General features: G+C 54.3%; 1 protein-coding gene across 7 annotated transcripts in view; it reads left to right on the top strand.

The window, feature by feature from the left end:
- The window catches only part of Acacb (acetyl-CoA carboxylase beta), a 113,960-nt gene that overhangs the window by 52,525 nt on the left and 47,416 nt on the right, over window positions 1-14,019 (top strand). For all 7 annotated transcript variants that reach the window (XM_071617231.1, XM_071617226.1, XM_027923243.2 and 4 more), the window contains 8 exons: window positions 1,228-1,378; window positions 1,460-1,563; window positions 3,564-3,645; window positions 6,346-6,491; window positions 7,399-7,549; window positions 9,494-9,628; window positions 10,476-10,622; window positions 12,173-12,361. In XM_071617231.1, coding sequence (XP_071473332.1) covers window positions 1,228-1,378; window positions 1,460-1,563; window positions 3,564-3,645; window positions 6,346-6,491; window positions 7,399-7,549; window positions 9,494-9,628; window positions 10,476-10,622; window positions 12,173-12,361 — 1,105 coding nt within the window. The remainder of the gene's footprint in view (window positions 1-1,227; window positions 1,379-1,459; window positions 1,564-3,563; window positions 3,646-6,345; window positions 6,492-7,398; window positions 7,550-9,493; window positions 9,629-10,475; window positions 10,623-12,172; window positions 12,362-14,019) is intronic.

Below are 14,019 nucleotides of genomic sequence, written 5' to 3'. Positions count from 1 at the left end.
GAGACGCACCGGCTGTTGTTGTAATTAAGCCTCGTGCGGGTGGCTGACTGCCCTTCACAGTGACACAGCCCGCAGGCGTTGTGGGCATTTCATTTACAAAGCCTTAGCCTCTGACCTGGCGCTTGGCTGCTGATGAACTGAGTGGAGTTGGCGGTCTCCATGACCAGGCCTCCTTGGCAGCTTAGAGTAGTTCATTTTCATTATGCTCAATGGACATGGCGATCTTGAGGTTCAGCAAGGACTGTTTGCCGCAAATAAGGCTCACAGGAGGGGGTGGGAGGCGGCTGAGCGCCAGCCCCCGGGATGGAATGGCTTGACCCCGCATGGCCGTCAGTGCCCCCGACTCCAACAGCTTTCCTCATGGCTGACAGAGGCCGCCTGGGGGCTCCGTTGTCTTGGTTTCTCTGGACATGGGCCCTCTGAAGTGGGTATGCCCCCAGCTAGCTGGGGCCAGTCAGTGGCCTTGGAGGCTGGTGGCTTCATCTTCAGTTCGGACCACACCTGACATCCTGTGGCCCTGTTTGACCTCTCTGTCTCCATTCTCCCCTCCTCCTCCCATGCCTGCTGACGGCTGGGGACACTGCCTGAGGGAAGCTCCCTCTCCTGGAAGAGAGGGGTTCAGTCCCTGGCCTTCCCCTTCTGTCCTCCAGACAGGCTGTGGTCCCCCAGGGAGTGGGGGTCCCCACCCTGTGGCCTGTGCCCTTTGCAGTTGGAGGCTGGGTTTGGGGGAGGGAGCCACAGAGCCTGCTGGGCCCTGAGTCCGGGTAACTGCCATCATGGGCAGGTGGTCCTCAAGCACAGCTGGGGGAGTACCAGGAGATTTGAATAGGTCAAGGGGGAGACGGCTCGGTGATGAGCAGAGAGGCTGGCCCTTCCTCTCTCAATCATTAATTACTCTTGTAGTTGATATAATTACAATGATATTTAATCATGTTCACAGATTAACGACTGTGCACTCTGCACAGGGTGTGTCATTTTAATCCTCAAACACCCGCATGATGTCAGAGTTATTCCCCCATTTTACAGATGAGGTAACTGAGGGCCAGAGAGGTTAGGTCACCTGCCCGAGGTCACTCAGGCCATGAGGATGCTGAGGCTGACACTCTGGCCATCTGACCCAGGACCCCCTCCAACTCCTGGTGGCTCTGGCACTCTGGGAACCCATCATGAGGTGTCCCAAGGACTCTGTCTGAATTCGTCAACCACTCATGTGCTTTTCCCCTCCAGGAACATGGTGGTGGCTTTGAAGGAACTGTCCATCCGGGGGGACTTCAGGACCACCGTGGAATACCTCATTAACCTCTTGGAGACTGAGAGCTTCCAGAACAACGACATAGACACTGGGTGGCTGGACCACCTTATTGCTGAGAAAGTGCAGGTAGAGGTCTGCCCATGTCTGCCCTCCAGGTGCCTGGGACTGCAACGCCCGGCAGACACTGAGACAGGGAGTCTTTCCTAGGCGGAGAAGCCGGACGTCATGCTCGGGGTGGTGTGCGGGGCCTTGAACGTGGCTGATGCGATGTTCAGAACCTGCATGACGGATTTCCTGCACTCCCTGGAAAGGTAGGGTGTGCCATCAGTCCCTTTCCTCTTGTGAGGTGTGTTGGTGGCCCGAAAGGCGAGACGGGCTTGGGGTGGCCAACTGGTTACCAGGTAGCGGTGAGCCCTTTCTACCTGCTTACCTTCATGAAATTCCTCAGATAAACCTGGGCTGCCTCTGGGTATGATGTCACACGCCTGTCATCCAGTGCCTTGGGAGGCTGCGGCAGGAGGATCTGGAGTTCACAGCCAGCCTCAGCAACTAAGTGAGGCCCTAAGCAACTCAGTGAGACCCTGTCTGCCGGGTTTCTGTTCTCGCGACTAAAAGGCTCAGGGGTCACTCTAGTTAAACTGGGCTAACTGGGCTGCACGAAATAACCACACAAGAGACACAAATACCTTTTTCTTTGGGGTTGCTGTGACGGCTCCTCTGACCTTAAGGGTCCGCAGAAAGAGAGAGAGAGAGAGAGAGAGAGCATGCGCTGATCCCTTTTATTGAGGAGAAGCTATTCAAATGAGGCAAGGGGTCAGGTTTCAGGGGGCTGAGTCTATCTTCATGATGTCCACTGTCAGCAGGTTGACTGACACCTGGGTAGGCCACACCCAAGGGCACAGTAAGAGGAGGGGACACACACAAGGCACTTCCATGGAAGATTCTATCCTAAACAGGGCAAGGGGTTATATTACAAAGGAACAGGTGAGCATAGCTTCACCCATGGGGCTGTAGCAAGACACACCCGTTTCTGTGACTGAGCGCCTCAGCACCCAGCTGGGGAGTGTAACTCAGTCACCCATAAGGTTGGCCTCCCACACCTGTCTCTCAATGAAAAAAGGCTGGGATGTGGCTTGGTAGTTAAGTGCCCCGGGTTCAATCCTCAGTCCAAAAAAAAAAAAAAACCAAACCAAACAAACAAAAAAACCCCCCAAAACAAGACTGGGCTTCTGAGCCCGGGCGGAGGAGGGTCTTGTGGAGTGGGCAGGGGTGGGGTGGGACTCTTTAGGCCAGTGACCTTGCAGTCAGTCATGTGCACGTCCCTGTGGAGTTGTGTAAGGGGCATTGTAAGACTTGGGTGGAGGTGGATTGAAAAGCAGAGTGGGTCAAAGGTCATCTTTCCCAGACCCTCTCCTGCTCCACAGGGGACCTGCGACCTGGACTAGAATGGAGAGTGGCCACGTGCTGTCTGGTCAGCCAGGTTCCCACCTCAGCACCAGCGACATTTGGGGCTGGTTCATAGTGGGTGGGGACCGTCCTGTGCCTTGCAGGGTAATGGCAGCATCCATGGGACAGTAAGTTGTGTCCCCAGATATTGCCAAATGTCCCAGGGTAGGAGCAGTGTCTCCTCCCATTGAGGACCACCGTGACAGGCCAAGAACGCTAAAAAGGATGAACAGGTGGAAAGCTTGTCACTGCTCAGCCGTCGTCTCCTCTCTGGTTTCTTCCGTAGCAGGTGACACGTCCCCACACGGGGAGTTTTTCTGAGAAGAAGCTATTGTGGATTTTGCTCCTGAGAAGCTTTTGTAAAATTTTACATTCTTGAACAGATGCTGATTTTTTTAAGTTTTTTTTTTTTTTTTTTTTTGAGGGGATGGAGAGAGAGCTGGGAATTGAACCCAAGGGCGTTTTACCTCTGAGCCACATCCCCAGCCCCTTTTTATTTTTATTTTGAGGCAGGGTCTCTGTAAGTTGCTGAGGGTCTCATTGAGTAGCTGAGGCTGGCCTTGAACTTGCATCCTCCTGCCTCAGCCTCCTGAATCATTGGGATGGCAGGTGTGCAGGATCTAAGTCTTTTAATCAGACTTAACCTTTTAGCACAGTCAGGCTCTCGGTGCTTGGGAGGGTCAAAGAGGTGGGTGATGTTTTTCTTTCCTTTTTGCAGGGGGTCACTGGGGCTTGAACCCAGGGCCTTGTGCATGCCCAGCACTGAGCGGCACCTCCTGCCCCTGGCGATATTTTTAGACCCCAGGGGTGGCTGGGGCGTGCTCGGCCCCTCCCCAGGCTGTCATGGGTCTGCCTTGTCTTCCAGGGGCCAGGTCCTCCCAGCGGCTTCTCTGCTGAACCTCGTGGACGTGGAGCTAATCTACGGGGGTATCAAGTACATTCTCAAGGTATAGCCCTCAGGCTTCCGTGTGCAGCGCTCTGGGGGCCGGAGGGGGTTTGTTCCGCGTGGTGGGCGAACATCCTGGAGCGGATTTTCTCCTGCTCAGGTCTGAGCCGCTGTGTTCCTCGGGAATCCCTGAGTAGTTCCTTCGTGACCCTGAAACCTAAGCACTGTCGTTTTCAGAAAGCCTAGGGCCTGGTGGTGTGCACAGGTCACGGTGGCTCCGACTGTTGATCTTCTGTGGCTGCTGGAGCAACATGCTACCCAGCGGTGACTTGAAACAACAGCAGTTTATTTTCCCACGGTCTGGAGGCCAGAGGTCCAAAGTCCAGGTGCCAGCTGGGCCATGGTCTCTCTGATGGTGCTAGGGAGGGACCTCTGGCCTCAGGGCTTCCGGTGGCTGGCACCTTGGGACTACACCACTCCTTACTGTCTGTGCTTTCACATGGCCTCTGAGTGTGTGTGTGTGTGTGTGTGAGAGAGAGAGAGAGAGAGAGAGAGAGAGAGAGAGAGAGATAGAGGGAGAGCGAGCTGTCTCTTCACGTTGCTTCTGGGTCCGCACCCGTGTCTCCATCTCTTCTCCTTTTATAGGAGCACCCGTTAGATTGAATTTAGGGCCCATCCTGACCCAACGTGATTTCATCTTAACTGTTTACATCTGCAAAGATCCAGTTTCCAAACAAGGTCACATTCTGAGGTTCCAGGAAAGTCAGGAGTTTTGGGAGGTCGTTTGTCCCCCCAGATGAGCAGAGCCTTCTCTGAGCTGGCCTGGCCCACGGTCATTCCCAAGGCCTGGGAGGCTGGTTTAGTTCTGCATTCTGCACCTGGAATCTATGTGCACATTCCGGGGTTCACCATCAGCGTTCCTGGGGCTTCCTCTGGTGGCTGTCCTCTCTCAGAGGTGTCTAGTTAGCCTTCCCGTGACACTGAAGGTCCACTCAGCCCAGAGGTGACCTGACATGTGCAGGCATAGCATGAGGCCCGGGGTCCACATGGACATGGTGAGCCATGCATGTGTGCCAGGGTCTCTGATGCAGCTGCAGGTACTGAGTGTCCCCTTGGAAGTGGTGGCCTGCCTGGCACTTCCAGCCTCGTGTTTTGTGGGGTGGGAAGAGGACTGAATCTGAGTCTGTTTCTGAGGCACAATTTTTATTTTCCTTGACTTTACTTTGATTATTTCTGAGCACACAGAGACTTTGAGTCTAGGCAAACAAATGCGTTGTCCTTGGGAGGTACTCTCCGTCTGCATTCCCCCCGCCCCAAGGTTTTTTGGCTTCCTTTGGGCCCCTGGGTTCTACCAACCTGATTTTCAATGTGGCACAATCTAATTGTAGAAAACTTTAAAGTTTCAAACAAGTCCACGGAATCACAAAACTCAAACGATTCTTCACTGCTGCGTGAAGGCCGACTCTCCTAGTGTGTTAGCTGAGATCATGGTGCAAATCATTTTCCTGCTGTGATATTTTTGGGCATAAAGTCATGAACAAGTTTCCTCCAAAGCCAGTTTGGTCTCTGCCATGTTGTCCAGCAGGACTTTCCGTGGTGATGGAGAAGTAGCTATGCTGATCACTTGGTCAGGGTCCCACCTGAAATGTGGTGAGGGTGACCGAGGAACTGGATTTTACATTGTATTTAATTTGGATTAATTTAAACAGGCCGGGTTACTAGGGGTTCACCAGATTGGACCGAGAGGGTCTGGGGTTTTCACAACAAAGGTGACAAGATTGGATGCTAGTTCAATGGCAGTTTTTATTATTATCACAAATAATGTTGCCATCCGTATTCCTGTATTCCTGGCTATCTTTTCAAAATCTGAATTTTGTTGGTTGTGGGTCCTGGGGATGCCCGTTTCAAAACACACGGTGACCTGCAGGTCAGGTGGGCGGGTGTTTCAGTGGGTCTGAAACTCAGAGCCAGGCCAGAGCCTACTAGCCTGTCCGTTTCTCAAGTGTCCCACAGCTCACATGTGTCCCTGGGCAGAGCTGGGCCTAGGGGGCGGAGCCATAGTCCATGTTGGGGTGTCCTTGCCCATAGATGGGGTGGCTTATCAGCCGCAGAATGTGTTGCTCACAGTCCTGGAGGCTGGAAAGTCCAAGGTCAAGGCACAGCCGACGCTGGTCTGGTGACCGCTTCCTGGTTTGTGGCTGTGCCTTCTCTTGCTGTGTGCTCATGTGGCAGAAGGGGATAGGAGCTCTCTGGGGTCACTTGGTGGAAGTCACTGGTCTCGTTCATGGAGGCTGCACCCTCCTGGCCTGATCACCACCAAAGGCCCCACTCCCTACCATTGCATTTGAGGTTAGGTTTTAGCATAGGAAACTGGGGGGCTTGGGGGGTACATAAACAGTCTGTGGAACCAGGCCACTGGGGGGTCTCCAGGGCTGCTTTACCCAGAGTGTGATGAGCCCCCGTCCCTGCCACCCGCAGTCCTGCACAGGGCTGGCGCTTGGTGATGTGAACTAGAAGGGAGCCCCCAGCCCCGGAGGGTGGACAGCCCAGGAGTGATGACCAGGTAGGACGCGTGTCTGCAGTCGACACCGTGGACTCCAGGTCCCGCCAGCCCCGCAGCCGCTCCCTTGGGGTGAATGAGGAGAAGGGCTAGAGGGGGGGGCACCCCCACCCTTCCTGCAGAGCCTGCCCTTTCCCACGGTGCGAGGAGCCATGTGGGCACATCCTGAGTCCAGGTGATGACACAGGCCTGTCCCCACAGGTGGCCCGGCAGTCTCTGACCATGTTCGTCCTCATCATGAATGGCTGCCACATCGAGATCGACGCCCACCGGCTGAACGACGGCGGGCTGCTGCTGTCCTACAACGGCAACAGCTACACCACGTACCTGAAGGAGGAAGTGGACAGGTGCGCGGGGGCCGGGGCCCAAAGGGGACACTGAGGCCCACGGCGGGCGGGGTGTGCACAGGGTGTCCAAACTGCAGAGCTGGCCTGTGCACAGGTCCGGGGTCTGTGGACGAGGCCTTCCCTGGGGAGTCCCAGGGTGCCTGGGGAGGATCCCCTCCTGCCTGGGATTCATGCCACTGCCAGACTTTCAGGGAGGGCTCCCAGGCGGGGAGCGCCTTCCTAGGGACCCAGAGGGGTTCAGAGATGAACGGGGCAGGGCTCCCAGCTCTGTGGCCTGGGAGGTGCATGACGGCGTGCCTGCTTCCCCCCCGTGGGCGTGGGGCACCCTCCAGCTCATCTGATCATTCTGAGATCACACGGTGACATGTTGGGGACCCTTGCAGAGCAGGCAGCGCATACTGCAGCCACAGAGAACGGAGGGTGGAACATGGGCCAGTGACCCTGTGCTCCCGCTCCCGAGGAGGCCAAATTCGCGGGCCTCAGTATTTTGGGAGAGGGCAGATTAAGTGTCTGCCTGAGAGGCAAAGTCATCTCTTTTCTAAGCTGAGTTCTTTCCGCCAAGAACATGCAAGATTATGTAGGTTCTACCCAAACGCACGCGCTCCCCAGTTCAGAGACAAGGAGAGGATTTGGAATCCAAGATGGATCGAGTAACGTTTATTGACGGCTTTCTTGGTGCCAGGACCTGTTGGGATTTATCAGTAAAAGGCACTAGTTTTCAGTCAGGGTGAAAAGAAACACCTATTTTTCTTCCCCAACTCACTTTCAGTATCTCCATGGTAATGTCCAAATGTCCCCACTGCTGCTCAGAGGGTGACACGCGTGGCCACCTTCAGGGGAAGCTGCCTCGGGTTTGCGGGGCCGAGGGTCCTCATCTGTCCCCCTACCTGCTCCTCCTCTCTCCCAGTTACCGAATCACCATCGGCAACAAGACGTGCGTGTTTGAGAAGGAGAACGATCCCACCGTCCTGAGGTCCCCCTCGGCCGGGAAGCTGACGCAGTACACGGTGGAGGACGGCGGCCACGCGGAGGCAGGGAGCAGCTATGCCGAGATGGAGGTGATTGATGCCACGCAGCATTCAAAGGGGAAATCTAGGCCCAGGGACGAGTGAGAACTGAGCCCCCCTCAGGATGCAGCGAGTGTAGGGTTTGGGAAGTCCTTACCGTGGGCAGGTGCTGGCCTGAGCACTTGACCTCTCTACTTCTTCAACCTTCCCAGCAACCATGGGAAGGGGCACAAATGTGATCCCCATTTTACATGTGAAAAAGAAGGCCAAGGAAGTCGGGCGCGGAGGCTCATGCCTGTCATCCCAACAGCTCGGGAAGCTGAGGCAGGAGGATGGCAAGTTCAAAGCCAGCCTCAGTAATCGCAAGGCACTAAGCAACTCAGTGAGACCCTGACTCTAAATAAAATACAAAACAGGGCTGGGATGTCTCAGTGGTTGAGCAGCCCTGAGTTCAATCCCCAAACCAAAAAAAAAAAAAAAAAGCCAAGGAATGTGCTCAAGGTCACCCAAAGTCAGGACTTGAACTTGGCAACAGCAACGCAAACAGCAGGGAGGTGAGCGGTGTCTCAGACTCCCGCCACAGGACGGGTGCCTCACCGCACGCAGTCCTCACGAGAGCCCTGGGGTGTGACTCACGAGTCCCATTTTACGGTTGGAAAAGCTGAGGCTCAGAGAGGGGAAGGCACTTTCTGGAAATCACAGAGGTGGCCATCGGGATCTTGGGTTTCAGCCTGGCCTGGCTGACTTGGGTGCCCGAGCTGTGACCTGCCAAGCCAGGGGCAGCACTGCCCTGACTGTCCGAAGCTGGGACCATGCGGACAAATCCTACGCCAGTCACGTCTCCAGACCCCGGGGAGGTGGGGAGGCAAGCTGTGGGATGCTGGCCCTTCCGTGAGCCTGTCCCCCATCCCACAGAGCACCCCCAAGGCCTCTCGGGAGCTTGTTCCCCAGGACTGTTGACAGAGTGTTTGATTCACACGGCACATAGGAGGAGCAGGTTCTGAGAACTGCATTGTAGGATGGTTTCTTCATCACGCAGATGTCACACAGTGTCCTTGCACAGCCTGAATGGTGTGGGCCAGTCACCCCACGTGGCCTCGAGATGTGAGATACAGGAGGCGGCTGCTGGTGTGGCACAGCAGACTGTTGTGACCTTTTTTTTTTTTTTTTAAATAAATAGGAGTATGTTGTCAAACACCCATAGAAAGCGTAGTGAATACATCAACCAGTCAACAGCCCTGTGATGTCGTCACAGTGTGACGTGCTGCACGTGCTTGTGCTGTGCTTTTGCGGTCCTCGCAGGGCATCACGTAGGTTTTTCACACCAGCAATCACCTCAGATGACTAGTGTCTTGCACCGTGACCTTAGGACGGCCACCATGTCACTGGGAGAGAGAAATTTTTACCTCTTTGGGCCCTGCTGTCATGATTGGCCTGTCAATGACTGAAACCCTGTTGTGGGGCACGTCCCCGAACACCGATCACTAGATGCAGTATGCCTGCTCTGCATTTCTGGGAGAGAGGCCTGCCTTTGAGAATAAATGTCAAGACAAGCGAGGGGTTGGGTGAGCGAGGCAGCATAAAAGCTAAGCCAACCTACAAGCCCAGGGAGAATCAAGGTTCCTAGGGTCGGAGGAGTAGCTCAGTGGCAGACACTCACCTGGCACAGCCCAGGGCTCCGTGCCCAGCTCTGCAACCAAAAACAAGAGCTAGAGAAAGCAGCAAATAAATGCCAGCGTCCCTGTCAGGGAAGTGGGCACGAGGAGCCCCTCCTCCTCCCGGCAGGCTTTGCGGGTTAAGAGTCCAGGCCCAGAGCAGCCTGGTACGCAGCGGGCTCGCCCTAATGTGGGGTCTCCCCCTTTCTGCTGAGTGCTGCTGGGAGTCTCTCCATCCTAGGTCACAGTCCCTGCTCTGCAGTCCCTGATTCTGGGTGGCTCAGGGTGCCAACCACAAGCGGTCCCCGTTGTCTCTGTCCTACTTCTCTTTGCCCAACAGGTGATGAAGATGATCATGACCCTGAACGTGCAGGAAAGCGGCCGAGTGAAGTACATCAAGCGGCCGGGAGCCGTGCTGGAAGCCGGCTGCGTGGTGGCCAGGCTGGAGCTCGATGACCCCTCTAAAGTGCACCCGGTATGTGCAGCGGGAGCCCTCTCAGCCAACGTTTCCTGTGTGCATTGGTGAGGCAGGACCTGGCCACCCCCAAGTCCCTGCAGGTTCACAGAAATCTGAGGCTCATGTGAACTCCCGGGAGACGGATGGGCACAGGATGTTGTTTGGCCTCATAATCGCAGTGAGAGCGGTTGCCTTGGGCCTCGGCTGTGGGGACCCAGTGCAGAAGCCAGCAGCTGATTGCAGAGGGGGATCCCCTCAAGTCAGCTCACAGGGGAGAAGGAGCCTGCAGGGTGGCGAGGGTTGGGCAGGAGACCGGGTGTTCCAGACTTGGAGGACGGCCTGTCCCAACCATGTGGGTGCCAGTGGACCTTCGTAGAATGAACTAGCACATACGTGGCTGGACTGAGTCCTATTGCCGCTCTGGGGAGCTGGTGATTTTTCCTCGTGGTTACCTGAGGCTGAACGTTTATGATTTCCAAAACTCGGTTCTGTTTCTATAAGGTTTTCATCCTGCCGGGCCTTTGTCACTCACTAGACAGTGGAAATGAACAGAGAAAATAGGGAGATGATCTTCATTACAAAGCAAAACAAAATAAGAAAGAAAAAAGATCTAACGACTTCTAAAATGGTTGGGAGTCTGAATCAGTAACGCTGTGACATTTGCGGAGCGGGTGACTTGGGACACGTGTTCAGGGCACAAATTCAGCAACTCCAAATCCTGGTGCAGCATTTTCTCCTGTTGGTTCTTGGGGTTCACCCTCCTAGATCAGGTCTGTGGGAGCCCATCCATCTGCCTCATGCCCCGGCTTGTCGAGTCTCATCAGGTTCAGGGCTTCTGCGACCCGCCCCTCTTGTCCCTCACCAGGCGCAGCCCTTCACAGGAGAGCTGCCCGCCCAGCCAACACTGCCCATCCTGGGGGAGAAGCTGCACCAGGTGTTCCACAGCGTCCTGGGGAACCTGACCAACATCATGAGCGGCTACTGCCTGCCAGAGCCTATCTTTAGCATAAAGGTAGGTCCCCTGTGAAGAGCAGGTGCGGTCCGAAGGGCTCACTCCGTGACATCAGAGGGCTCACTCCGTGACATCAGAGGGCTCACTCCGTGACATCCGAGGGCTCACTCCCTGACATCAGAGGGCTCACTCCGTGACATCAGAGGGCTCACTCCGTGACATCAGAGGGCTTTTTTTTTGGCACAAGGAATGAGAAAACAGTCCTCTCTTGTTTCTGTAAAGGACCGTCCTCAGGGAATTCCTCAGTTTGTAAGTTTTGGGGTGCATTTCCTCCTCCATGATCAGCTGATGTTAGTTCCCTGAGTTCAGGAAGTTAGGGAGGAGTCTGTGGGTGTGGCCAGCCCCCCTCTTTGGTGCTGGAACCCAGGGGGGCTCATTTCCCAGCCCTCACTGAGTTGCTGAGGCTGTCCGTTCTTGATCCTCCTGCCTCAGCCTCTCGGGTTGCTTGATGACACCAGCAGGAAGATACTTGGTTCAGAGACACTGTCCTCACCAGCCACCATCCCAGGGTCCCAAGAGAAACACGGAGATCCCCATATTGCAGACCTTCCTGAAAGACCCCTGATGCTAAACTGATCAAGATCCCCCTGGGGGCTGCCCCTCAGGAGTGCAAGGCTCAGTGACGGTGGCGAGGACAGTGGTGGACAGCCCTTGTCTGGGCGTACTATGTGCCCGATGCCGTTCTCGGTGTGTAAAGTTGATGAAGCCATCTGAGCTTCCCAGCTTGCAACCTAAGAAGCATTTGCAGGTGGGGCAGCTGAGGCTCAGAGAGGGTAAGAAATGTGCCCTGCTTCTCCCTCGAAGAGGTGAAGATGGGGTTTACCCCAGCCATCTGGCCTCAGGGTCTGAGCTCTTCACCACTGTGCCACGCTGCCTAATGATGATTGCTGTAGGGATAGAGTCTTTCTATAGATAGAGTATTGCTGCAGATAGAGTCTTTGCACTTGCCAGTTACATTTTGAACCTCCTTTGTTGTTGGAGTTGGCACCATTATCATCCCCACCCAAAGACCATCCCTGGTGGCCAGAGACACACTGGAAACAGAATAGGGCAGCTGTTGGAGGCATGTGAGCTCAATGGCTTTGGTGTGCATTCTAGTTTTGCTTCTTGGTATAGCTGGGTGATCTGGGGTAACTTAATCAACCTCTCTGTGCTTTAGTTTCAATTGTGAAAGGAAAATGATTATCATTCCTACTTGGTAGGATAATTTCTGAGGATCAAAGGACAGCTTCTAAAGAAAGGTTTTTAAATGGTGTCTGTCACTAAGCAAGTGTCTCACAAATGCTAGCTCGTCACGTGACCTTACGTTTCCTCCTCACCCTGTGCTGGGTGCAGAGAAGGGAGCAGGGGCCTCCCTGGGTATGAAAATTGGCTATTCCCCTGTGGCCAGGGGGCCTTTGCCCTCTGGACTGCTCTAGAGGCTGCGGGGTCAAGTTCTTTGGCCACAGCAGTGCTCAGGCCTGGGCGGGTTGAGTTGGGTTATGCTGTGGTGGGTGGCAGGGTCCTTGGCCACGTGGGGCTGTGGCTGACTGGGGTGGTCTCCGCTGCAGCTGAAGGAGTGGGTGCAGAAGCTCATGACGACCCTCCGGCACCCGTCACTGCCACTGTTGGAGCTGCAGGAGATCATGACCAGCGTGTCGGGTCGCATCCCCGTCCCCGTGGAGAAGTCAGTCCGCAGGGTGATGGCCCAGTACGCCAGCAACATCACCTCCGTGCTGTGCCAGTTCCCCAGCCAGCAGGTACGTGGCCCCAGCCAGCCCCACGGGGATGCCCGGTCTCCGTGTCTGGCCTCTGATCAAGTTGGGCTTCGTTCTTTTTTTTTTTTTTTTTGTACCAGGGATTGAACCCAGGGGTGCTTAACCACTGAGCCACATCCCCAGCCTTTTTTTCCTTTTTAAATTTTATTTAGAAATGTGGTCTTACTAAGTTGCTTAGGGCCTTGCTAAGTTGCTGAGGCTGGTTTTGAACTTGTGATCCTCCTGCCTCAGCCTCCCAAGCCACTGGGATGACAGGCGTGCACCACCAGATGGGCAAGTTGGGCTTCTTGACACCTACTTACAGGTCATCCCCAGAGGTTGAGAATTCTAGAGATTAGATTTTTTTCCCATTACTGGGAATGGAACCCAGGGCTGTCCATCAAGGTTAGAACATGTTCAGCCATAAAAATAAATGAAGTGCTGATTCATGCTAAGGAAAAAAGCCAGACCCACTTGATTTATGCTTCCATTTAGAAGAAATGTCCAGAACAGGAGAATCCATGGAGAAGGAAGTAGGCCAGTTTACCAGGGGGTAAGGCAGAGGGGACTTGAGGAGTGATGGCTAATTAGTGTGTAGTTTCTTTCCAGGGTGATGAAGGTCCCTTAACATTACCATGTGCGGTGGCGCACGCCTATCAGCCCAGCAGCTTGGGAGGCTGAGGCACAAGGATCGTGAGTTCAAAGCCAGCCTCAGCAAAAGTGAGGCCCTAAGCAACTCAGTGAGACCCTGTCTCTAAATAAAATACAAAATAGGGCTGGGGATGTGGCTCAGTGGTCGAGTGCCCCTGAGTTCAATCCCTGGTACCCTCTCCAAAGAAAAAATGTAAAAGAAAGTGCCCTAAAATCAGTCAGTGTACACCTTTGTGAATATCCTGCAGACCAAGGAACAGGCACCTTAAAGGAGGTGGGAGAAGAGTGTGGCATGTAAATCATGTCTCAATTCAAGATAAAAGCCAAGCTCCAGAGGACCCCAATTGAAAAAGGCACATGCTTGGAACTTTCAGAAATCTGTCGCTGATGCAGGTTTAATTTTCTTTGAAAATACCTTTGTCAGCCGGATACAGTGGCACACATTATCATCCCAGCCACTCAGGAGGCTGAGGCAGGCAGGAGGATCATAAATTCAAGGCTAGCCTCGGCAACATTGTAAGGCCCTGCCTGAAAATAAAAAATTAAAAGGGCTGGAGTGTGGTTCCCTGGTACGGCACTTGCCTAGCATGCACGAGGCCCTGGGTTCAGTCCCAGGACCAGAAACAGCAACAATAGCTTCTTTGGTTGCTGAAAAGAATAGACCAATGACATTAAGTCTAATTATAAATATAGGACCCTTCCCGGGGCTGGGGCTGGAGCTCAGTGGCAGAGCACTTGCCTGGCACGTGTGAGGCACTGGGTTCGATTCTGAGCACCACATATAAATATATAAGTAAAATAAAGGTCAATCAACAACTAAAAGAAACTATTTTTTTTTTAAAAAAAGGGTAAATGTCTTTAAAAAAACAATAAAAGGACCCTTCCCACCTGCACCTTTGCTGGGCTTGGGTCCTTCCTCCCCCTCTGTCCCAGTGCCGTGCACCTGTTTGGTGACTGTTGTCATTCTGAGCTCTTGAAGTCTCCCAGCAGTACCCCGAGGGGGGACCAGG

This window comes from Marmota flaviventris, chromosome 1 (genome assembly GCF_047511675.1).
Source record: "Marmota flaviventris isolate mMarFla1 chromosome 1, mMarFla1.hap1, whole genome shotgun sequence".
Lineage (NCBI taxonomy): Eukaryota > Metazoa > Chordata > Mammalia > Rodentia > Sciuridae > Marmota > Marmota flaviventris.
The sequence above is the reverse complement of the archived record's forward strand: the minus strand, read 5'-3'. Positions and strand labels throughout refer to the sequence as shown.